The sequence below is a fragment of the Tachyglossus aculeatus genome, chromosome 6, assembly GCF_015852505.1.
Source record: "Tachyglossus aculeatus isolate mTacAcu1 chromosome 6, mTacAcu1.pri, whole genome shotgun sequence".
NCBI classification, from domain to species: domain Eukaryota; kingdom Metazoa; phylum Chordata; class Mammalia; order Monotremata; family Tachyglossidae; genus Tachyglossus; species Tachyglossus aculeatus.
The window spans coordinates 45,963,854-45,989,467 of record NC_052071.1 but is presented as its reverse complement, the minus strand read 5'-3'; the positions used below and the strand labels follow the sequence as shown (position 1 = coordinate 45,989,467).

The following is a 25,614-nucleotide window of genomic DNA, read 5'->3' as shown; positions in this document are numbered from 1 at the left end:
ACTCACGAAGCATTCCATATTTTTCTTCAAAGTCTTACACCTTCTCCAAGAGGCCTTCCCTGACTACACCCTCCTGTCCTCTTCTCCCACTCCCTTCTGCATCACCCTGACGTGCTCCCTTTATTCATCCCCCCTCCCAGCCCCACAGCTCTTATATACATGTCTGTAATTTAATTGATTAAATTAAAATTAAATGTCTGTCCCCCCTCTAGACACTAAGCTCACTGAGGGCAGGAAATGTGTCTGCTATATTGCTATATTATACTCTCCCAAGCGTTTAGTACAATGCTCTGCCCCCAGTAAGCTCTCAATAAATAATAATAACAATTATGGAATTTGTTAAGTGCTTACTATGAGCCAGGCACTGTTCTAAGTGCTGGGGTAGATACAAGTTCATCAGGTCGGATACAGTGTCTGTCCCACATGGGGCTCACACTCCTAGTCTCCATTTTACAGATGAGGTAACTGAGGCCCAGAGAAATGAAGCGACTTGCCCGAGGTCACACAGCAGACATACGGCGGAGCCGGGACTAGAAACCAAGTCCTTTTGATTCCCAGGCCTGTGACCTATCCACTAATAATAATGATAATAATAATAATGGTGGTATTTGTTAAGCGCTTACTATGTGCAAAACACTGTTCTAAGCGTTGGGGGTGATACAAGGTGATCAGGGTGTCACACTTGGGGCTCACAGTCTTAATCCCCATTTTACAGATGAGGTAACTGAGGCCCAGAGAAGTTAAGTGGCTTGCTCAAGGTCACACAGCTGACTAATAATAATAATAATAATGGCATTTATTAAGCACTTACTATGTGCAAAGCACTGTTCTAAGTACTGGGGAGGTTACAAGGTGATCAGGTTGTCCCACAGGGGGCCCACAGTCTTAATCCCCATTCTACAGATGAGGTAACTGAGGCACAGAGAAGTTAAGTGACTTGCCTAAAGTCACACAGCTGACAATTGGCAGAGCCGGGATTTGAACCGCGGACTTCTGACTCCAAAGCCCGTGCTCTTTCCACTGAGCCACGCTGCTTCCCCAACGTGGACTAGTGGCGGAGCCGGGATTTGAACCCATGACCTCTGATTCCCAAGCCCGCGCTCTTTCCACTAAGCCACGCTGCTTCTCGTATGATTGACTGACTAACGTCAGGAAAGTTCCCACAGGTCGCTGGGACCGGGGCTGGGCTTGGAACACCTCTGACCATTTCAGCTGCTCTGCCCTTAGGGACTGCATATAATGACCAGACGAGCCAGCGGGAGAAAGAAGATGACCAAGTGGCTCCCGGTGGAACCAGAACTTACGTCTGGCAGGTCCTGCCGGAGAACAGGCCGATGGACTATGACCCACCGTGCCTCACCTACTCATATTTCTCCAACGTTGATCCTGTGAAGGACATTAACTCGGGATTGATCGGGGCCCTGCTGGTCTGCAGAGAAGGTAAACTGAGCAAGGGGAACCGAGGGATGTGGCCAATCGTATTTACTGAGTGCATACTGAGTGCAGAGCACTGTACTAAGCACTTGGAAGAGGACAGCACAACACTAAACAGATACATTCCCTACCCACAATGAGCTTACAGTCTAGAGGTACCACTGTTTGCTTAGTTGAAGGTGAATGGGCCCTCCCTCTGCCCATCCGCCAAGCTAGCTCTCTTCCTCCCTTCAAGGCCCTACTGAGAGCTCACCTCCTCCAGGAGGCCTTTCCAGACTGAGCCCCTTCCTTCCTCTCCCCCTTGTCCCCCTCTCCATCCCCCCCATCTTACCTCCTTCCCTTCCCCACAGCACCTGCATATATGTATATATGTTTGTACATATTTATTACTCTATTTATTTATTTTACTTGTACATATCTATTCTATTTTATTTTGTTAGTATATTTGGTTTTGTTCTCTGTCTCCCCCTTTTAGACTGTGAGCCCACTGTTGGGTAGGGACTGTCTCTATATGTTGCCAATTTGTACTTCCCAAGCGCTTAGTACAGTGTTCTGCACATAGTAAACACTCAATAAATACGATTGATGATGATGATGAAAGAAGATTGTAAAATAAACCTACTAGCAGTTATCCACTGAAAGGATCACCTCCTTCTTAATATTGTTTCCTCTCAGCAGTAGAAACAATCACTCAATCAATCAATCAATCATGTTTATTGAGCACTGTACTAAGCACTTGGGAGAGTACAATATAATAGAGTATGTAGACATGTTCCCTTGCCCACAACACTCAGGCATCTATGACCTAAGACAGGGCTGGAAATAGCTGAAAACAGGAAATGGACTCTTTTTTCCAGTCATCTGTCTGCAAAGCACATCCCAAAAGAGTCTTAGCCAATGGTTCCTCAACTTCTCCCTGTCCTTTGTGGACTTGGGTCCCCTCCTCTGCCAAGGAGACATGAAAGTCCTTAACAGGAAGTAGGAGGCAGGGATTGGTCCCTGTTTAAATAGACCAAGGAATGGTTTGTTGAAGAGCCATATGGAAAGAAATTTGTATTTCCCTGTTCCTTTCCATAAGAGTTTACAATCCCCCAAAGGGCCTTTGAGTCCCTTTGGGCTCGCTGTTCTTACCCTGATATCCTGGACACCTTCTAGGGAAATGCAAACCTGTGTAAAAGCGATGAAGGGGTCAAGAGGTGTTCCAGGATGGCCTGTTTGCTGCCTCATTCATTCAATTGTATTTACTGAGTGCTTACTGTGTGCAAAGCACTGTGCTTGGAAAGCACAATTCAGCAACAAATAGAGAAAATCCCTACCCAACAACGGGCTCACAGTCTAGAAGGGGGGAGTGAAATTTACTAATTCTTAAAGCAATGATAATAATAGTAATAATAATAATAATAATAATCAAAGAAGCAGCGTGGCCTAAGTGGAAAGCACATGCGCCTGGAAGTCAGAGGCCCTGGGTTCTAATTCAACTCTGCCAATGGGTTGGGCAAATCACTTCACTTCTCCTGCCTCAGTTATCCTGTTCTACCTCCTATTTAGAATGTGAGCCCCATACAGGACAGGGACTGTGTCCAACCTAATTCACTTGTGTCTACCCCAGTGTTTAGAACAGTGTTTGATACCTAGTAAGTGCTTAACAAATACCATAAAAATGGTGGCATTTGTTAAGTGCTTATTTATGTGGCCAGCTCTATACTGAGAGCTGAGATACATATAATAATAATAATAATGATGGCATTTGTTAAGCGCTTACTATGTGCAAAGCACTGCTGGGGAGGATACAAGGTAGATACAAGGTAATCTGTTGTCCCATGTGAGAGTCACACTCGTAATCCCCATTTTACAGATGAGGTAACTGAGGCCCAGAGAAGTTAAGTGACTTGCCCACGGTCACACAACAGACAAGTGGCGGAGCTGCGCTTGGAACCCACGTCCTCTGACTCCCAAGCCTGGGCTGTTTCCACTAAGCCGTGCTGTTGATGTAGAGGGCTCATACAAGATAATCAGACCAACCTTGTCCCATATAGGGCTCATAGTCCAAGTAGGAGGGAGTAGGATTTAATCCCCATTTTACAGATGAAGAAACTGAGATCCAGAGAAATGTGCCCAAGGTCACACAGCAGACAAGAAGAAGAGACAGGTGTAAAACCCAGATCCTCCAACTCCCAGGCACAGGCTCTTTCCATTAGGCCAAGCGGCTTCTCTACAAAAATACAAATTATTTGTCCATATGAGTGTTTACCTTTGAGCCTACATTTTAGAAAAACTTTTTTCATAAGACTTCAGCAGTTTATGGAGGGGAATGCCATCTCCTCACTCTTCTTGATATTTCTTGATGGAGGTTTTCTCTTCTCATTTCCAGGGAGTCTGACTGAAGATGGGACCCAGGATTTGCAAGAATTTGTGCTTCTCTTTGCTGTCTTTGATGAAGGTTAATAAACTTAAATCTGATTTTCTTGTTCCTGCATATGAAGGAGGCAGAATATGAATGACCAAATGGATATGTGTATATATGCACAATATATATGCACTATGTTGTATTTGCATGTATATGTATATATATACACTATATAGTGCATGGATATAATAATAATGGTATTTGTTAAGCGCTTACTATGTGCAGGGCACTTTACTAAGCACTAGGATGGATTCAAGCAAATCGGGTCGGACACGGTCTCTGTCCCATGTGGGGCTCACAGTCTTAATCCCTGTTTTACAGATGAGGTAACTGAGGCACAGAAAAGTTAAGTGATTTACAGACTTAAAGAGAATATTGGAGAAGCAGCATGGCTTAGTGGAAAGGTCATGGACTTGGGAGTCAGGGAACCTGGACCTAATCCTGGCTTTATCCCGTTCCTGCTGTGTGATCATGGTCAATTCACTACACTTCTTGTGCTTCAATTTTCTCATCAGTAAAATTGGTATTAAATAACTGTTCCCCCTTCCCCTTAAACTGCGAGCCCCATGAGAGACACAGACTGCATCCAATCTGATTATCTTGTATTTACCCAATACTTAGTACAGTGCTTCGAACATAGCAAGGACTTAACAAATAGCACAGTTACTCTCCGCCACTTCAAAGCCTTATTGAAGGCAAATCTCCTCCAAAAGGCCTTCCCTGACTAAGCTCTCCTTACCTCTTCTCCCACTCCCTTCTGCATCACCCTGACTTGCTCCCTTTATTCATTCCCCCCTTCCAATTCCATTGTACTTATGTACGTATCTGTAATTTATTTATTTTTATCAATGTCTGTCTCCCCGACTGTAAGCTCATTGTGGGCAGAGGATGTGTATGTTATATTGTTATAATTGTACTCTCCCAAGTGCTTAGTACAGTACTCTGCACACAGTAAGCACTCAATAAATACAATTAACTGACACAATCGTTATTATTTTTAGCCAGCTATTTTCCAGATTCCTGCTGAGCTTTTCCAACATGCACGAAGCCCTAGATGGTTTTTCAGTCAGAAATCTTCACCATTGTTGGCAGAAACCCTGCCTTACTTCAGACTGCTTCATTCCTCCACCCCAGTGAGGAGTGGATGGGATGGCGGGGGGACTTGGTCCCCAGACTCTACTTGCGAATGATACTTCCAAGCCAGACTTCTCTGCTGATTGGCTCAAGGGGAGAAGAGATAATAATAATAGTGGTATTTATAAAGTGCTTACTATGTTCCAAGCACTGTTCTAAGCACTGGGGTAGATACAAGGCAATCGAGTTGTCCCATGTGGGGCTCACAGTCTTAATCCCCATTTTTCAGATGAGGGAACTGGGAAATACTGGGGCACAGAGAAGGGACAGAAGGCAGAGAGTTGAGGGGAAGAGGACAGTACGATTCATTCATTCATTCATTCATTCATTCATTTATTCATTCAATCGTATTTATTCATTCATTCAACCATATTTATTGAGTGCTTACTGTGTGCAGAGCACTGTACTAAGCACTTGGGAAATACAAGTTGGCAACATATAGAGACGGTCCCTACCCAACAACAGGCTCACAGTCTGGAAGGGAGAGACAGACAACAAAACAAAACATGTGGTCAGGTGTCAAGTTATCAGAATAAATAGAAGTAAAGTTAGATTTACACAGAGGACAGAGAGCTGAGGGGCAGAGAGCTGAGTGGTGGGGGCCAGAAAGCTGAGGGGCAGAGCCCAGAGAGCTGTCGGGAAGAGGCCTAGGTCACACAGCAGACAAGTGGCGCAGCCAGAATTAGAACCCACAACCTTCTGACTCCAAAGCCCATGCTCTATCCACTATGCCATCCTGCTTCTCCACCCATTGAGCAGTTGATTTTCTGCCTCCTCTCTCCTCAGGGAGAAGTTGGTACTCAGAAAAAGATGGCTTACCCACTCCAGACCAGGATTCACGCTCCTGGAATTTCCGATCAAACCTGCACACCATCAATGGCTACGCGAACGGCTCCCTGCCGGGTAAGTTCAGCTGTTCCAAGAAGCCCCGCGTGTCTGTGGAAGGGAAAGGCCAGACTTCTTGAAGTGACGTGAGTTGGAAATTAGGGACATGCGAAACTGAACTGGGAAGCACCAGAGAAACTTTAACCAGAACAGGGAAAGGAATGACCAAGTGCACTCTTATCCATGCTGGCCGCGACTTTCTGGTAGACTCCAGCTAATCAAACAATAGTATTTATTAAGCGCTAACTCTGGGCAGAGCACTGTACTACGTGCTTGGGACGAGTAGTAGACATGATCCCTGCCCTCTTTCAGTCAGCCATGAGTATGCTGTGGTTTCTGAGTCATTAACATGGGACACCCATGACCACTGACAATGTGATTCTTAGTTGTGTCACTGGAGTTATTTCCGAATTATTAGCTCATTAGAAAAGGCCTGAGGACTATGTTGAAATTGATAGTTATGTACTTTAAAAATGAAAATTGCCCAGTATTGTGGTTACAAAAAGCACCACAATAAGGGTCAGGTTTTACCCTTATCCTCCTCAACACATTTTTACTAACTCACAGGGAGCATTCAGGTTTAGGTTTTTCTAGAGTGGATGGCTGTTAAGGTTTTCAGTCAGAGCTGTGAACTGAGCACTAGCCTGCTGTGGTGGGGGGTCCTTCCAACCGCAGCACTGTTCTAAGTGCTGGTGTAGATACCAGCTAATCAGGTCAGACACAGTGCTTGCCCCATGTAAGTCCTTGCCCTTACCCATTTGACAGATGAGGTAACTGAGGCACAGAGAAGTGAAGTGACTTACCCAAGGTCACACTGCACACGTGGCGGAGTCGGGGTTAAAACCCACATCCTCTGACTTCTAGGCCCAAGGTTTTCTACTAGTCCACGCTGCTTTCTGGTGGAGAAGAGGCAGAGGTGCTTAATCATCATCATCATCATCACCAATCGTATTTATTGAGTGCTTACTGTGTGCAGAGCACTGTACTAAGCGCTTGGGAAGTACAAGTTGGCAACATATAGAGACAGTCCCTACCCAATAGTGGGCTCACAGTCCAAAAGCTTAGTGTATGTCAGCTCGCTGTGGGCAGGGAACGTGTCTGTCATATTATTATGTCCTACTCCCCCAAGAGTCATAGGGACTGAAAGATGCCAAGCAGAAGACTGACTCTCCCGCCTGACATTGGCCCTGCTAACCAGCCTCCAGTGGAGCAATGCTAATCAATCAATGGTATTTATCGAGTGCTTATTGTGTGTAGAGCACTGTACTACACAATACAGTAGAATTAGAAGACAGGCTCCCTGCTAACTAAATAACTAAATTCTAACTGAGTATAAAGTCCTGAAAGAGTTGTGAATTTGCTTTGGTTTTTTGGGTTTCTTTTCCACAGAGGCCAGGCCAAGTTGGGAAGGAAGTGAAAGCCTTGATGGTACAACAGGTGCCTGGCTACCTCTCAATCCTCTGGCCCCGATCACAGCTGTCTCAGAAGGACCTGAGTTCTAATCCCAGCTCCTCCATTTATCTGCTATGTGACTTTGGGCAAGTCACTTCACTTCTCTGGGCCTCAGTTCCCTCATCTGTAAAATGGGGATTAAGACTGTGAGCCCTACATGGGACAGGGTCTGTGTCCAACCTGATTTGCTTGTATTCACCCCAGCGCTAGTACGGTACATAATAAGCATTTAACAAATACCACAATTGTTATTAGTAGCAGTATTGTCGTTCTTACCTGCAGATCTGAACGTGTGCAAGCAAAAACCAATCCATTGGCATGTGATTGGAATGGGCACTGCCCCAGAAGTGCACTCTATCGTCCTCGAAGGGCACACATTTCTAGTGAGGAATCATCGCCAGACCTCCTTGGAAATCTCCCCGGCCTCCTTCCTCACGGCCCAGACAGTGCCTATGGACCAGGGAAGGTTCCTTATGTCTTGTCAGATCTCATCTCATCGGAATGGTAATATCCGGGATGCGGCCGGGGGGCTGGGTGGGGATTGGGAGCATGTGAGTGGAGGGAAAGACTGAGACAAGGGGGCACAATTGAGGATCAATTCCACCAAGAAATCCACATTTAGTTCTGGCATTGCCTTTGCACTTGAACCCATACCCAATAAGACCGTGATATTTACCCCACCTTCAGCCCCACTGCACTTATGAACACGTCTGCAAATTTATTTTAATGTCTGTTTCCGCCTCTAGACTGTAAGCTTCTGGTGGACAGGGAATGTTTCCACCAACTCTTTCGAGTCATTCACTGCCAAGCGCTTAGTACAGTGCTCTGCATGCAGTAAACACTCAATAAATACTGCTGATTGATTTCAAGATGAATCTCTGAGTCTGACAAGTTGGGAGCTTGAAGGGAAGATGTGGAGTGGACAGTAGTTGGGGTGGGGAACGAATTACTATCGCCGTTAGGGAATTTTCATCCCTGGTGCGGGTTCCCAGGGCTTCTCATGGAGGACCGGGGCTTGGTTATTTGATTCTAGATGGCATGGAAGCGTATGTCAACATTGAAATTTGCCCTGAGGAGCCCAAGAAGCTGATGAAAGATTTGGAGCATGATGACTTTTATGATGATGACGAATTGTACGATTCAGAGGCAGAGGTGTTCATATTCGATGATGAAGACTCCCCTAACTCCATCCAAGTCCGATCCGTTGCTAAGAATCACCCTAAGAAATGGTTTCACTTTATTGCGGTTGAGGAGATGGACTGGGACTACGCACCCACCAAAAATACCTTCTCTGACAGGTGAGAACGTGTACACGCATATGCACGTGTCAATGCTAAGCAAACAGTGAACTTACAGACCTCTAGACTGTGAGCTTGTTGTGGTGGATAGGGAAGTTTCTATCAACTCTGTTAGGGTATACTCTCCTAAGCACTTAGTACAGTGCTCTGCACACAATAAGCATTCATTACATACAATTGATTGAATAAATATCACTGAGAAAACAAACCTCCACAGAAATCAACCTCTGCATTCTTTCCATTTCTGTCTTCTCTTCTTCCCACCTCCCAAAGGCCTTTCTGTCCTGTTTTTGAAACAAGAAATTGGATTCTCCTCTCAGTGAGAGAGCAAGCCGAGAGTCGAATTTAAAGACAGGTATTCATATCTCTGGGATGCCTGCTTTCATGCTTAGCAAATGTGGTAGAACATCTGGAAGCTAACTGAAGTGATGTTCCACATGGGGTGAGCTGTGTCACCTAGGCATATCACTCTGTACCTCTTAAGCACCTGATTCTCACCCCAACCTCCAGAATTTATACTCTGCTACTTCCCCTAACTATAATTCACTTTCGTCAGTCTTCCCCATAGACTGTAAGCTCCTCGTGGGAAGGGATCACATCTACCAACTCTGTTGTATTAGACTCTCCCAAGCGTTTAGTACGCAGTGCTCTGAGCACATATTTTTTCCACTAGATTGAAAGTGCACTGTGGGCCGGGAATGTGTCTGTGTCGTTTTTATATTGCACTTTCCCAAACATTTAGTACAGTGCTCTGAACACGGTAAGTGCTCAATGAGTACAATTGACTGACTGACACAGTAATTGCTCAGTACATTCCATTGATTGATTAGTCATTCATTCATTCATTCATTCATTCAATCGCATTTATTGAGCGCTTACTGTGTGCAGAGCACTGTACTAAGCGCTAGGGAAGTACATGTTGGCAACATATAGAGACGGTCCCTACCCAACAGTGGGCTCACAGTCTAGTCAGAGAAGGCTTCCTGGAGGAGATGTGATTTTAATGATGATGATGATGGCATTTGTTAAGCACTTACTATGTGCAAAGCACTGTTCTAAGCACTGGGGGGGATACAAGGTGATCAGGTTGTCCCATGTGGGGCTCACAGTCTTCATCCCCATTTTACAGATGAGGTAACTGAGGCACAGAGAAGTTAAGCGACTTTCCCAAAGTCACACAGCTGACAAGTGACAGGGTCGGAATTAGAACCCATGACCTCTGGCTCCCAAGCCCCGGCTCTTTCCACTGAGCCACGCTCCTTCCCTTTAATAGGGCTTTGATGACGGGGAGAGTAGTGATCTGTCCGATACCACCAACACATCCAGTTCAGAAAGTCTCCAGCTTGTCTCAGCAGAAAGCAGGGATTCTACGCTCTTCTCCATTTCCTCAGAACTAACTTCCCGGCTGCACAGCTTTCATTGTATTAAGTGCTGATAACAATAGAGGATTTCCTGCAACAATCCCTGGTTCACAGGAAAAAAAAAAAAATTCCAAAGGAGCTATAGCTCGAGCCCTCTTCTCTTTTTCTCCCCTGTAGAAGTTATGAAAGTCAGTACTTGAAGCCTGGTCCTCAACGAATTGGCAAGAAGTACAAGAAAGTTCGATTTGTGGCTTATACAGATCAAACCTTTAAGACCCGCATGTCTTTGCCACGGGAATGGGGAATCCTGGGACCTCTGCTTTATGGAGAAGTTGGGGATCAACTTTTGGTAAGGCAAACGGAAAGCTGGTAAGAGGAGTCTGGAAAGTCAGGTGAACTTCCACCGAACTTACTGCCTTTCTAGCTCCTGGCTCATGCTCAGACCGAATGGATTTTACCACTGTCTCTTCCTGCCATAGCACAGTTTGAGGCAATAGGTTCTTTTCATTCTGAATTTGGTAAAGTAGATTTCTTTTGTTTATAAAATGGATGGACACCCACCTCAAGTGCCAGAAATATTCAGTGGCAAAAGTCACTCACCTCCTTGCACCTCCATAATAATAATAACAATAATAATAATAATGGTATTTGTTAAGGGTTTACTAATAATAATGATGGTGTTTGTTAAGCACTTACTACATGCAAAGCACTGTTCTAAGTGCTGGGGAGGTTACAAAGTGATCAGGTTGTCCCATGGGGGGCTCACAGTTTTAATCCCCATTTTACAGATGAGGTAACTGAGCCACAGAGAAGTGACTTGCCCAAAGTCACACAGCTGTCAAGCACTGTACTAAGAACTTCAGGAGCTACAAGACTCTCTAGAACTGCAGTGGTCTTATATGCTAAGGGACTCAGGCTGACAGAAACACGTCGCCTGGCTGTATCTTCTCTCCTATTCATGCAGAAAAATCCAAATTTCCCCTCCACCTACACTAGTAGGAAGAGGGCAGGAGATGAAAGTGGGTAAGCACAATCCCATTCAACTTTTCTGGTTTAAGAAAAATTAACTTTGGGACATTTTAAAGAGGCCTTCCTGGTAGAAGTGGGGAAATTTGTTTCCCTGTTTTCTTATAAGGAGGCAGTTTTTCACTGGGCTTTCTTATCCAAGCCCCTCCGTGCCCTTGCCTTTGTCTTTGAGTGGTTGCTTTGTTTTATCCTTTAGATCGTATTCAAGAATCTAGCCAGCCGACCCTACAACATCTATCCCTATGGCCTCAGAAGCGTCAGTCCATTGCATTCACGGGGGAAGAATACAGGTACGAATTGGCCGAAGATAGTGAATCAGATATTTTGACAGGTCGGCAAGGTGATCTGTGAGATCTGATGAAACTTGGTTTTTATCACGTTCCTTCTAATTTAGAAGTTTTCCAGTAGTTCGTAGGTAGAGGAGGTATTTATTTGCTCCATGCCTGGCAGCTTTGCATCTGTGATAGCTTTTCTTCTTCATGATCTCTTCATCTTCCCTCACAACTATAACTGGGAAAAACCACAGGATCCTAGCTCAAGGTGGCCCAATCTTTCCAGGGCAAATAGTGGAGCAGGAGGTAGGAAAGAGTAAGTAAACTCACAACATCTTCCACCCTACACCCACACACTTATTATAGTCCGACCTCTCTGTAGAAGAACTGTGCTCCAGAGGGGTTTGCAATCAATAGAGGTAATCTCTGGAGACCCCAGAAAAAGAAAAAAGCAAGCTGGCAACTTTTCAATCATTCCCTTTATTCCCAACTTGACCATTCCATCTGGGGTAGAGGGATTTTGTTCTTTCCCCCCTTTTCTCTCCATGTTTTCCTTTCCTTTCATTCATTCATTTTTATTGAGAGCTTACTGTGTGCAGAGCACTGTACTAAGCACTTGGAAAGTGCAATTCGGCAACATATAGAGACAGTCCCCACCCAACAACAGGCTCACAGTCTAGAAGGGGGAGACAGGCAGCAAAACAAAACAAGTAGACAGGTGTCAATACCATAAAAATAAATAGAATTATATATATAATTAATTAATAAAATAAATAGAATAATTAAATATGTACAAATATACACAATTGCTGTGGGGAGAGGAAGGGGGCAGGGCAGAGGAAGGGAGTGGGGGAGATGGGGAGGGGAGAGGAGCAGAGGATAAGGGGGGCTCAGTCTGGGAAGGCCTTCTGGAGGAGGTGAGCTCTCAGTAGGGATTTGAAGGGAAGAAGAGAGCTGGTTTGGCAGATGTGTGGAGGGAGGGCATTCCAGGCCAGAGGTAAGACATGGGCCAGGGGTCGATGGCGGGATAGGTGAGAATGAGGCCCAGTGAGGAGGTTAACGGCAGCAGAGGAGCAGAGGGTGCGGGCTGGGCTGGAGAAGGAGAGAAGGGAGATGAAGTAGGAGGGGGGCGAGGGGATGGACAGCCTTGAAACCGATAGTGAGGAGTTTTTGCTTCATGAAAAGGTTGACAGGCAACCACTGGAGATTTTTGAGGAGGAGAGTGACATGCTCAGAGCGTTTCTGTAATAATAATAATGATGGTATTTGTTAAGCGCTTACTATTTGCCAAGCACCGTTCTAAGCGCGGGGGGGTGGGATACAAGGTAATCAGGTTGTCCCACGTGGGGCTCACAGTCTTAATCCCCACTTTACAGATGAGGTAACTGAGGCCCAGAGAAGTTAAGTGACTTGCCCAAAGTCACACAGCTGACAAGTGGCGGAGCTGGGATTAGAACCCATGACCTTTGACTCCCAAGCCTGGGCTCTTTCCACTGAGCCACGCTGTAGAAATGCTTTCATTCTGTGATTGTCTCGTTATTCTCCTCTTCTACCCATACCTTTCGGTCTTTTCACTCTCATGATCCTTAGAAAAGCAGTCTGGCCTATAGGAAAGAGGACAGGTCTGGGAGACAGAGGACCTGGGTTTTAAACCTGGCTCTGCCATGTGTCTGCTGTTTGACCTTGGGCTAGTCACTTCACTTCTCTGTGCCTCAGTTCCCTCATCTGTAAAATGGGAACTAGGACTGGGAGCCCCATATGGGGCAGGGACTGTGTACAACCTGATTAACTTGTATCTACCCCAATGCTTAGCAAGGTGCTTGGCACAAAGTAAGTGCTTAAAAAGTATCATAATTATGATCCTCAAGTCCCCAATAGGTCTCCTGCCTCCATTTGCACATATCTGTACTTATAACTTTTAGACTGTGAGCCCACTGTTGGGTAGGGACTGTCTCTATGCGTTGCCAATTTGTACTTCCCAAGCGCTTAGTACAGTGCTCTGCACATAGTAAGCGCTCAATAAATACGATTGATTGATTGATTGATTGATAACTCTCTCTGTCATCAAGCACTGCAAATAGAGCACTGGATTAGGTGTTTTTCTTCCTTCTTAGTCAGTCAGTCAATCATATTTATTGAGTACTAATCATGTGCAGAGCACTGTACTAAGTGCTTGGGAACATACAATGTAAGAATGAACAGACACATTTCCTGCCCACAATGAGCTTACAGTCTAGATAGGGAGACAGACACTAATATAATGCCTTCCTTCTTCCCTCCCTCCCTCCTTATCCCCCTCCCTCCCTTCCTCTCTTCCTTCCTCCCTGCCTCCTTCCCTCCCTCTCTTCCTTCCTTCCTCCCTTTCTTCTTTTCTTCCTCACTTCCTTTCTTCTTTTCTTCCTCCCTACCTTCCTTCCTTTTTTTCTAGCCCCACCTCAACAATCCAATGGGTGATCAGCAGTTCTGCTTATAAGAAGGAGTTCCCAGCAGCTATCCTGTTGCTACAGTGTTGTATACTGTTGCAAAGTCTTGCCTGTGTTTAAGGAGGAGTTTCCAGGAGCTACTTGATGTTGCAATAATAATAATAATAATGATGGCATTTATTAAGTGCTTACTGTGTGCAAAGCACTGTTCTAAGCGCTGGGGTAGATACAAGGTAATCAAGTTGTCCCACGGGGGGCTCACAGACTTAATCCCCATTTTCCAGATGAGGGAACTGAGGCCCAGAGAAGTGAAGTGACTTGCCCAAAGTCACACAGCTGACAAGTGGCGGAGCCAGGATTTGAACTCATGACCTCTGACTCTAAAGCCCGAGCTCTTTCCACTGAGCCACGCGGCTTCTCTAAGTGATGCTATGTGATTTGACTGGATGGAAGGTGAGCAGTGAAGGAAATTCCTGTTCTATACTAGTACTTCAGCGCTTAGAACAGTGCTTGGCACAGAGTAAGCCCTTAACAAATACCATCATCATTATCATCAAACGGGAAAAGCACGCATGAAGAAATGAATCCCAACTATGTGGTATCAGAAGTGATACAATTCTTTCTCTTCCTCCTCTTCAAGAAAAGACTAGGTAAATTAATTCCTCGAATTTAGAGCAAATTTTACATGAAATTCTCACGGTGCCTCTCATTTAAGAGGGCCACGGGCAAGTATTTTATTTTTTCCACTCAGGCGAAGAAATTAAGGAGTGAGGAGTAAAGCCCATGGTAAATCTGTGTCAGAAATAGAACTTGGGTTTTCTCCCACACTCTCTGATTTGTCTTGTAATGGTATTTGTTTATTATTATTAATAATAATAATGGTATTTGTTAAGCACTTACTATGTGCCAAGCACTGCTCTAAGAACTAGGGTAGGTACAAAATAATCAAGTTGTCCCAGGTGGAGCTTAAGAGTTTTAATCCCCATTTTTCAGATGACATAACTGAGGCACGGAAAAGTTAGTGGCTTGCCCAAGGTTACACAGCAGACAAGTGGTGGAGCCAGGATTAGAACCCCCATCCTCTGACTCCCAAGCTTGTGCTCTTTTCACTAAGGCAGGCTGCCAAGCACTGTTCTAAGCACTCGGGCAGATACAAGCTAATCAAGGTGGACACAGTCCACATCCCACATGGGTCTCACAGTCTTAATCCCCATTATACCATTTTACAGATGAGGTAATCGAGGCACACAGAGGTGAAGTGATTTGTCCAAGGTCACACAGCAGACCAGTGGCGGAGCTGGGATTTGAGCCTAGGGCCTTCAGACTCTCAGGCCTGGGCTCTATCCATTAGAATAAACTGCTATTCCCCTGAAGGCTACTAGGAATACTGGGAGGAGTGGGACTTGGGAAACGAGAGTTGCTAAAATGCAGATGGGATACCAAGGAATCGCCTAGGATGGCAGGGTTTGGTAATTGGTAATTTTTGCTTGATATGAAGGTTGATAGGCAACCACTGGAGATGTTTTAGAAGCGGGGGTCACATGCCCAGAGCGTTTCTCTGAGAGAAGCAGCGTGGCTCAGTGGAAAGAGCCCGGGCTTTGGAGTCAGAGGTCGTGGGTTCAAATCCCGGCTCCACCAATTGTCAGCTGTGTGACTTTGGGCAAGTCACTTCACTTCTCTGGGCCTCAGTTCCCTCATCTGGAAAATGGGGATTAAGACTGTGAGCCTCCCGTGGGACAACCCGATCACCTTGTAGCTCCCCAGCGCTTAGAACAGTGCTTGGCACACAGTAAGCGCTTAAAAAAACCCACAAGAGAATTTGGTAAGGGTTACCTTCAAAGGGCTGTTGCTGCCATCTGCTGGGACCTATTGAACCATTCTTTACTTAGAAATATCTTAAGTTTCCCGCTCGAACTCATTTTCTCTCCTGCGTAAAATCACTCATCCTATCCCGACTGGATTACTGCATCAGCCTCCTTTCTGATCTCCCATCCTCCTGCCTGTCCCCACTTCAGTCTATACCTCACTCTGCTGCCCGGGTTCTCTTGTACAGAAGTGCTCTGGGCATGTGACCCCCCTTCTCAAAAATCTCCAGTGGTTGCCTATCAACCTTCATATCAAGCAAAAACTCCTCACTCTCCTCTTCAGAGCTCTCCATCCCCTCGCCCCCTCCTACCTCACCTCCCTTCTCTCCTTCTCCAGCTCAGCCCACACCCTTAGCTCCTCTGCTGCTAACCTCCTCACTGGGCCTCAACTTCGCCTGTCCCGCTGTCGACCCCTGGCCTCTGGAATGCCTTCCCTCACATCTTCCAAACTACCTCACTCCCCCCCTTCAAAGCCCTACTGAGAGCTCACCTCCTCCAGGAGGTCTTCCCAGACTGAGCCCCCCTTTTCCACTGCTCCTCCTCCCCTCCCCATTCCCCCAACTCCCTCCCTCTGCTCTACCCCGCTCCCCACCCCTCAGCACTTGTGCATATTTGTACATATTTATTGTTCTATTTATTTTATTACTTGTTTTGTTTTGTTGTCTGTCTCCCCCCTTCCAGACTGTGAACCTGTTGTTGGGTAGGGATTTTCTCTATTGCTGAATTGTACTTTCCAAGCACTTAGTACAGTGCTCTGCACTGTAAATACAATTGAATGAATGAATGAATGAATGAAGGGAATTGTGGTGGAGTTAAAGATGGGAATTTGGGGCCCCAGTATATTTTCCTTGGACTTCCCCAGAAGCCATCCTAAACTTCCCCTTTTTCCCATTTGTTGCTATAAAGATTAGTGTTAAGCCATAAATAATTTAATCTTGACTAGGGAAAAAAATGGACCGGGACTTTATTTAATACGCATTTGGGAACTCTGAATTTTCCTGAATGATCTCTTCCTCTCCCTGTACTTGTGGAAAAATATGCTATTTCTCACTCAGATCTAGAATAATGTATATTTCCTCAGACTTGCAATATCCTGTAGACTTTAAGCTCACAGTGGGCAGGAAATATATCTACCAACTCTATTGTATTGTACTTTCTCAAGCACTTAAGTATTGTGACAGTAAGTGCTCAATAAATAACACTGATTGATATTCTGATAAGGAAGATGGTCTGTAGACATGTGTGTGTGTGCATGTGCATGTGTGTGTGTGTGTGTGTGTAGTTGACAATAACAATGGTACCAGCTACTGAATAGCTCATGAGTGCAATTGTGGCTGAAAATATTTATTTATGCCCAGCTAACAATCCATTCCACAGCGGATGCATATAAAAATATGACTTTTATGGGACTGATTTGCTTGCATTTTTCGGTCACAGTCACCCCTTTGACAGTCACCGCTCTTGGTATCCCAATCAATCATATTTAGTGAGCACTTGCTATGTGCAGAGCACTGTACTAAGGGCTTGGGAGAGTATAACAGTTATTTCAATCACCCCCACACCTCTGCTCAAAGACAACATTCCTGCTCTCCATTTTTGCCAGCCAGCAACTTCAACAACTTCCAACCATACACCTCTCTAGCCCACTGTCTGAGACTGTGAGCATGTTGATGGAAGTGTGCCTCACCCTGTTATCTTCCCTTCTTGGAGTTCGATTAATACTTAGTCAGTTCCCCCCATCATGAGCTATCAATCTTCAACTACCATCTCTACGCTGATGACACCCAAATCTACATCTCTGCCACTGCTCTCTCTCCCTCCCTTCAGGCTCGTGTCTTCTCCCTCCTTCAAGACATCTCCGTCTGGATGTCTGCCCGCCATCTAAACCTCAATATGTCCAAGACTGAACTCCTTATCTTCCCTCCCAAACCCTGCCCTCTCCCTAACTTTCCCATCACTGTTGACGGCACTACCATCCTTCCCGTCTCACAAGCCTGCAACCTTGGTGTCATCCTCGAGTCTGCTCTCTCGTTCACCCCTCACATCCAATCCATCACCAAAAACTGCCAGTCTCACCTCCGCAACATCGCCAAGATCCGCCCTTTCCTCTCTGTCCAAACTGCTACCCTGCTGGTTCAATCTCTCATCCTATCCTGACTGGATTACTGCATCAGCCTCCTCTCCAATCTCCCATCCTCCTGTCTCTCCCCACTTCAATCTATACTTCACGCTGCTGCCCGGATCATCTTTGTGCAGAAATGCTCTGGGCATGTTACTCTACTCCTCAAAAATCTCCAGTGGCTACCAATCAACCTACACATCAGGCAAAATCTCCTCACTCTCGGCTTCAAGGCTGTCCACCACCTCGCCCCCTCCTACCTCACCTCCCTTCTTTCCTTCTCCAGACCAGCCCGTGCCCTCCGCTCCTCTGTCACTAACCTCCTCACTGGGCCTTGTTCTCGCCTGTCTTGCCGTCGACCCCCGGCCCACGTCCTCCCCCGGGCCTGGAATGTCCTCCCTCTGCCCATCCGCCAAGCTAGCTCTCTTCCTCCCTTCAAAGCCCTACTGAAAGCTCACCTCCTCCAGGAGGCCTTCCCAGACTGAGCTCCCTCCTTCCTCTCCCTCCCATCCCCCTGCCGCACCTCCTTCCCCTCCCCACAGCACTTGTATATATGTTTGTACAGATTTATTACTCTATTTATTTTACTTGTACATATTTACTATTCTATTTATTTAATTTTGTTAATATGTTTTGTTCTGTTGTCTTTCTCCCCCTTCTAGACTGTGAGCCCGCTATTGGGTAGGGATTGTCTCTCTATGTTGCCAACTTTTACTTCCCAAGCACTTAGTACAGTGCTCTGCACACAGTAAGCTCTCAATAAATACGATTGAATGAATGAATCAATTAATCAATCATTACATCACATTTATTGAGCACTTACTGCATGCAGAGCACTAGGCTAAGTACTTGGGAGGGTACTTCAGAGGGTGATAGACACGTTTCCTACCCACAGTGAATTTACAGTCTAGAGGGGGAGACAGATTAAGATAACAAATAAATTACGGATTGGTACATAAGTGATTTGGGGCTGAGAGAGAGGTGAAAAACTGGAGCAAGGGCAACGCAGAAGTGAGTGGGATAAGAGGAAATGAGTGTCTAGTTGGAAGAATAGTGCTTTGCACATAGTAAGCGCTTAATAAATGCCATCAAAAAAAAGAAGGCTTTGAAGAGAGGAAAGTAATTGAATATGAAGAGTGAGAGCATTCTTTTACGTAGGGGCTCTCTGAGGGCAGGGAATGTGTCTGTGTATTGTTATATTGTACTCTCACGAGTGCTTAGTACAGTGCTTTGAACACAGTAAGCGCTCAATAAATACAAATGAATGAATGAATACGGGCATAAGGACTCCATTCCTGCATGCCTAGCCTAGGGCAAGGCCTAAAGTAGAGCTGGTGGTTTCTCCTGGCAGTTATACTACTTCTTTAGAATGGGTGGTGGGGGGAGGGAGTGTAATATTTGTTAAGCACTTACTATGTGTCAAGCACTGTTCTAAGTACTGGGGTAGATACTAGTTAATCAGGTCAAAAGCAGCTCCTGCTCCCACAGACTTGGCAGTCTAAGTAGGAAGGAGAACAGATTTTACAGTTAAGGAGACTGAGGCACAGAGAAGTTAAGTGACTTGCTCAAGGTCAAGCAGCTAGTAAGGGGTAGAGCTGGGATAAGAACCCAAGTCCTTTGATTTCCAGGCCTGTGTTTTTTTCCGCTAGGTCATGCTGCTTCTGGGCTAGTTGGCATCATAGTCGTGATGTATCACCTTAGCTTCCTGATGTCGACACCCTTGCATCATTTTTCAAGTAGCAGTGTTGTGGAGCTAGGAGGATATATTGCTTGAACACTCACTTCTCATCACGCTTTCCCTTTTTCCCCCATCCCAGTTCAATCATGGACTTCTGTTTCAGGGACTTCTCTCTCCACAGTTTCTATTTCCTTGCTTTCTTCACTTCAGGAGAGATTCCTGCATCACCGCCTAATTCTTGTTCTCTGTTCTCTGTGTCCCCCTTTTAGACTGTGAGCCCACTGCTGGGTAGGGACTGTCTCTATATGTTACCAACTTGTACTTCCCAAGCGCTTAGTACAGTGCTCTGCACACAGTAAGCGCTCAATAAATACGATTGATGATTCTTTAGGACACAGCAAACTGTGTCACTGACTAGTTGCTCCACTACTGACTCTTAGTTTAGATGAGAGATCATATTCCTTCCAAATACTCCAAAAGAACAATAATCTCATGTTCTTAAAGTCTTCCTGGGGAAGCAATGTGAGTCAGTTTAGTGCCCTGAAGATCCCGATGAATGAAAATAGTTTCTCCTTTTCCCAAAAGGAGATTTATTCATTGAATCGTATTTGTTGAGCACTTACTGTGTACAGAGCACTGTACTATGCGCTTGATTCTTTTGTTGATTCTATTGAATCTGTTTCGAGAGGGCAGGGATCATGTCTAGCAATCTATTCTACTCTCCCAAATACTTAATACAATGCTCTATACACAGTAAGCGATCGGTAAATTCCATCGATTGTTGGTCTGACTGATTCTGGGGCAGGAGCAAGTTTTAAGGAGCTGAAGGATTTTCCGATTTCTCCTGGTGAGACGTTTAAGTACCTATGGACCGTGACTGCAGAGGACGGGCCAACCAAGTCTGATGCCCGCTGCCTGACTCGCTTCTACTCCAGTTCCATCGACCCGGAGCGAGACCTGGCCTCCGGGCTCATCGGCCCACTTCTCATCTGCTTTAAAGGATCAATGGATAAAAGGGGAAACCAGGTAAGTCTCCCCTCTCCCTCCCCTCTGCTTGCCCAAAATGGTGCCCAAACTGGGCCGAATTGGGGTGCTGGCCATGGAACCCTTACAACAGTAAGTGCTCAGTAAATAATAATTTAATGATAATAATAATTTTGATATTTGTTAAGCACTTGCTGTGTGCCAAGCACTGTTCTAAGTGCTGGGGGAGATACGAGGTAATCAGGGGCTCACAGTCTTCATCCCCATTTTCCAGATGAGGTAACTGAGGCATAGAGAAGTTAAGTGACTTGCCCAAAGTCACACAGCTGATAAGGGGCAGAGCTGGGATTAGAACCCACAACCTTTGACACCCAAGCCCGGGCTCTTTCCACTGAGCCACGCATGCCATCGGTTGATATCCTGCTAAGGAACGTTGGTCCGGAGACACACGTGTGCGTGTGTCTGCAGGAATCCCTTGAGGTACATTCTAGCAGCTTCATTCCTTGCTACAGAGAAGCACTGTTGCCTAGTGGGTAGAGCCCAGGCCTGGGTGTCAGAAGGACCTGGGTTCTAATCCCGGCTCCGCCACTTATCTGCTGGGTGATCTTGGGCAAGTCATTTCATTTCTCTGGGCCTCAGTTACCTCATCCATAAAATGGGGATTAAGAGTGGGACAGGGACCGTGTCCAACCTGATCTGCTTGTACCCAACCCAGGGCTTAGTACAGTGCCTGGAACATAGAAAGAGCTTAATAAATACAACATCATCAAGCTTGTTGTGAGTAGGGATTGTCTCTCTTTATTGCTGTATTGTAATTTCCCAAGCGCCTAGTTTAGTGCTCTGCACACACTAAGCACTCAATAAATATGATTGAATGACTGACCGGATGGAGCGCTCTATAAATTTGATTGATTGAATGAATGAATGAATGAATTAGTAGTAGTAGTAGTAGTAGTAGTAGTAGTAGTAGTAGTAGTAGTAGTAGTATTTATTTTATTTTCTTAGTATGTTTGGTTTTGTTCTCTGTCTCCCCCTTTTAGACTGTGAGCCCACTGTTGGGTAGGGACTATCTCTATATGTTGCCAATTTGTACTTCCCAAGTGCTTAGTACAGTGCTCTGCACACAGTAAGCACTCAATAAATACGATTGATGATGATGATAGTAGTAGTAGTAGTAGTAGTAGTAGTAATAATATTATTATCATCATCATCATTATTGCCACACTGGAAAGAGATGTTGTTGCCAAGCAGCACAGACCCCTTTAGTCTTGCAACACAGCAGGCACTCATGCCCCTTCCTTGCATTTTTGATTAGACGCTCCTCACAAGTCACAGTCAATCAATCAATCATATTGATTGAGAGCTTACTGTGTGCAGGGTAATAATAATAATAATGATAGAATTTATTAAGTGCTTACTGTGTGCAAAGCACTGTTCTAAGCACTGGGGAGGTCACAAGGTGATCAGGTTGTCCCACGGGGGGCTCACAGTCTTCATCCCCATTTTACAGATGAGGGAATTGAGGTCCAGAGAAGTGAAGTGACTTGCCCAAAGTCACACAGCTGGCAATTGGCAGAGCCGGGATACTGTACTAAGCACTTGGGAGAGTTCAACCCGACAACATAACAGACACATTCCCTGCCCAAGATGAGCTTACAGTCTAGAGGGGGAGGCAAACATTAGTATAAATAAATTACGGATATGTACATAACCGCTGTGGGACTCGGGGGCAGGATAAGTGGTGAATAAAGGGAGCAAGTCAGGGCAACACAGGAGGGAGAGGGAAAACAGGAATTTAGGGCATAATCAGGGAAGGCCTCGGAGGAGATGTGCCTCTTGGAGGTGGGGAGAGGCTGAGAAAGGGAATACTAGGATTCCTGTGTAATATATAATGAGTACCCACAATCTACTAGGTGTTGTATAGAGCACACCCATGCACTGTCTCTGTTCTTCTAGATGTTTCTGTTTTAAGGTACAATGGTACATCTATCCTGTTGGCTGCCACCATATAGTAAATTATTTATAATTCTGGGGACAATAATACCAAGAAGGTTTAAGCTTAGTACAAGTTAATATGAGCTTTTAGTCTGCTCATTCATTCATTCAATCATATTTATTGAGCGCTTACTGTGTGCAGAGCACTGTACTAAACACTTGGGAAGTACAAGTTGGCAACATACAGAGACAGTACCTACCCAACAGTGGGCTCACAGTCTAGAAGGGGGAGACAGAGAACTAAAATGATATTCTTAGTGAGCCACATGACTTAGGTGGGCACATCCTAATGCAGCAATTACTTCTTTTGGCAGTAGCTGGCTAGAGTTTATATCTCTGATCTCACAATATATACTATCACATTAGGGAAAACAAGATATTTATGTTTCCCCAAATAGCCAGCTACTTCTCACCTCTTAGAAAAACAACTCTATGGTACCCTAAAGTTGCATTTGAATTTTGACTGAATATGACTGTTATAAATGCATTTATCATTTTTCAGTTATAAAGAAATTCCTATAAAAAGTTTATAGTGAAATACAATGTATTTTCTATAGTTTTGGTCTTTGGGGGTGTAAGATGAAAGACCATGTTCAATTAATTCCCTTTCCCCGCCCCTCGAAACAAATTTTAAATGTTTTGGTGAGGTAGCTTTTGAAATGGCCTAACTGCTAGGTTTCAAAGAGACATTCTGATGAAGGACTATGGAAACTATCAGCAAGCTTAATGGCACTTTAAGGAAAGTGAGGCATCAGAGCCTGTGAATGGCCACTCAACCCTCAATAACAAGTACCTTATTGCTCCAAACCAAAATGCAGATTTTTCTTTTTCTCAATTTTAAGCGTTTGAAAAGATCACTTTAAGCTACGACCTAAAGCAATTATAGCCAATTCTCCATTATTCATGTTAATGGAAGAGAGTCGTTGGAATTGGCAATCCAAAGAGTCACTAACCTCTCTGAGTTTTTAAAAGCTTCCCTAGCAGCCTTGAATCCGATGAGGTAGATTTTGAATCACTGAGGCACTTGCAAAAAGCTGGGGGTGTGAGCGGGTGAATTTCCTCAAATGTTCAGCTGGAGCCATTTCTCCCCTTGAGGGGAGAATCTGTGAGCAAAATATAATGTTGGATTTTACTCTCCCAAGGGTTTAGCTCAGTGCTCTACACAGAGTAAGCACTCAATAAATACCACTGATCACGTTGGAGAACCAATCCAGTTTAATGCCATTTTTTGGTCATTTTCTGAGAGGTTTTAAAAGTAACTTGAGAGCCTGAATTTGGAATTTTCCTTTTCCCCTGAGAGGAAAATGTGAGTCTGTGAGTTTCTTTTCTATTAATGGGTGTGAGTAATAATAATAATGGTATTTGTTAAGTGCTTACTATGTGCCAAGCACTGTTCTAAGCCCTAAGAGGAAGTAATGGGGAAATGAATGAATGTCTCTGAGATTGTGAGTGCATATATATTTATATATATATAAAAGGTGGGAGCCTGTTTTAACCTGATGCATATCTTCCCACACTCCTCCTAATGATAATGATGATGGTGTTTTTAACAGGGATAGACTGGATAAGTTTAAGATTTTGGGCAATATTCATATTCATCCATGAAAATCACAATCTAAAGATTGAATATGTATTAACTACTTGGAATTTTTTGGAATGTATTGGAATGTAAAACTAACTTTTCATTCTGAATGATCAAATTTTAAAAGAGTACTGAAGTCTCAAATTCAGATTCATTTTGATTTTACCATCCAAAAACACACTGATCACTTCCTATGGCTAGCTCTAACTTTCAGTTGATCTGATTTTCCGTTTTTAGTTTCCCTCTTTTATCTAATATGGCAAAGCTTGGTATGAATACCACGAGTAAGGGCAATTGCAAAAACCTATTAGTCCGGAAAGACGTTTTAGGATAGCCAATAAGAAGTTTTCAAAACTGAGTTCACCTTCTTTGGTGCCGTCAGTAAGCATTTCTTATCCATTCATTCAGTCGTATTTATTAAGCGCTTACTGTGTACAGAGCACTGTACAATACAACAATAAATATTAACTGACTAGTGGGGAGCGGGAACTGAGAATTGGTTTAGAAATATAAATGTTAACATAGAATTGAATACCAGCTATATGGTCTCATAGTGACCCAGAGAGTAACATAAGGGTTTAAGGACTTTATGAAGGAAGGGCTATTGAACTAATGTTCTCCTATAGTAAATATAGTCATAAAGCCTCCACCATAAATCATTATTAACCCAGTGACAGACACCTCCTTGCTCCCTCTGCTTCCCAGATGATGTCAGACAAGAAGAATATCATTCTGTTTTCAATCTTTGATGAGAACCGTAGTTGGTACCTAGCAGAGAACATTCAGCGGTTCTGCACGGAACCGAATAGCGTCGATGTCCAGGATCCGGAATTTCAGACCTCAAACGTGATGAACAGTGAGTAGACTGCTTGCTAGAGCCCAAACTCCAACTGGGAATAAAACAATTGTTTTTTGAAAAAAAAAATTGAATCTAAAAGCAAGAAGGAACCACACGAGGTCAGAGGGGCCCACTCCCTGACTCTGTTCATTCAATCGTTTTTATTGAGCGCTTACTTTGTGCAAAGCACTGTACTAAGCACTTGGGAGAATACACTACAACAACAGAAACAGTTCCTGCCCATAACAAACTCACCAGTCAGCTGAATTACTCAACTACCCTTCTTTAAGGCATCTTCATGGATGGAGAGTCCTCTTGGTTAGCACGCTTAAAGGAAAGTATTCTTCCAGATGCCTTATCAGATTTCCTCCTCTTGAAATTTAAGCCTATTTCCTCTCCTCCGGTCCTTTGTGCAAATAGAAAACTGTATGTCCTATGTCCCTCTTATTGTCCCAGTGGATAGACTTGAAGGGCATTATTAAATCATCTATCCTTTTCAGGCCAGATCATCTCAATTACTTTAATCTTTCCTTTTCTGATCTATCATTGTGATACTTTATTAGCTCCTTAATCATTTTTGTTGTATTTCTCTACAACCTTTCTAATTTTCTGTGTTCTTTTTAAAGTATGGAGACTGAAAAGTGGCCTAGTGGAAAGAGCACAGCTCTGGGAGTCAGAGGAGCTGACTTCTGATCGCAGCTCTGCCACTAGCCTGCTGTTTGACCTTGGGCAAGTCACTTAACTTCTCTGTGCCTCAGTTACCCCATCTGTAAAATGGAGATTAAATCCTCCATCCTCTGATTTACAATGTGGGCCCTCTGGGGGACAGGGACTGTGTCCAACCTGATTGTCTTGTTATCT

General features: G+C 44.5%; 1 protein-coding gene across 1 annotated transcript in view; it reads left to right on the top strand.

Moving 5' to 3' along the window:
* The window catches only part of F8 (coagulation factor VIII), a 66,017-nt gene that overhangs the window by 9,775 nt on the left and 30,628 nt on the right, over positions 1 to 25,614 (top strand). Inside the window, exons 4-12 of the mRNA XM_038748136.1 lie at positions 1,228 to 1,440; positions 3,806 to 3,874; positions 5,762 to 5,878; positions 7,595 to 7,816; positions 8,346 to 8,610; positions 10,149 to 10,320; positions 11,194 to 11,287; positions 20,160 to 20,380; positions 24,621 to 24,771. Coding sequence (XP_038604064.1) covers positions 1,228 to 1,440; positions 3,806 to 3,874; positions 5,762 to 5,878; positions 7,595 to 7,816; positions 8,346 to 8,610; positions 10,149 to 10,320; positions 11,194 to 11,287; positions 20,160 to 20,380; positions 24,621 to 24,771 — 1,524 coding nt within the window. The remainder of the gene's footprint in view (positions 1 to 1,227; positions 1,441 to 3,805; positions 3,875 to 5,761; positions 5,879 to 7,594; positions 7,817 to 8,345; positions 8,611 to 10,148; positions 10,321 to 11,193; positions 11,288 to 20,159; positions 20,381 to 24,620; positions 24,772 to 25,614) is intronic.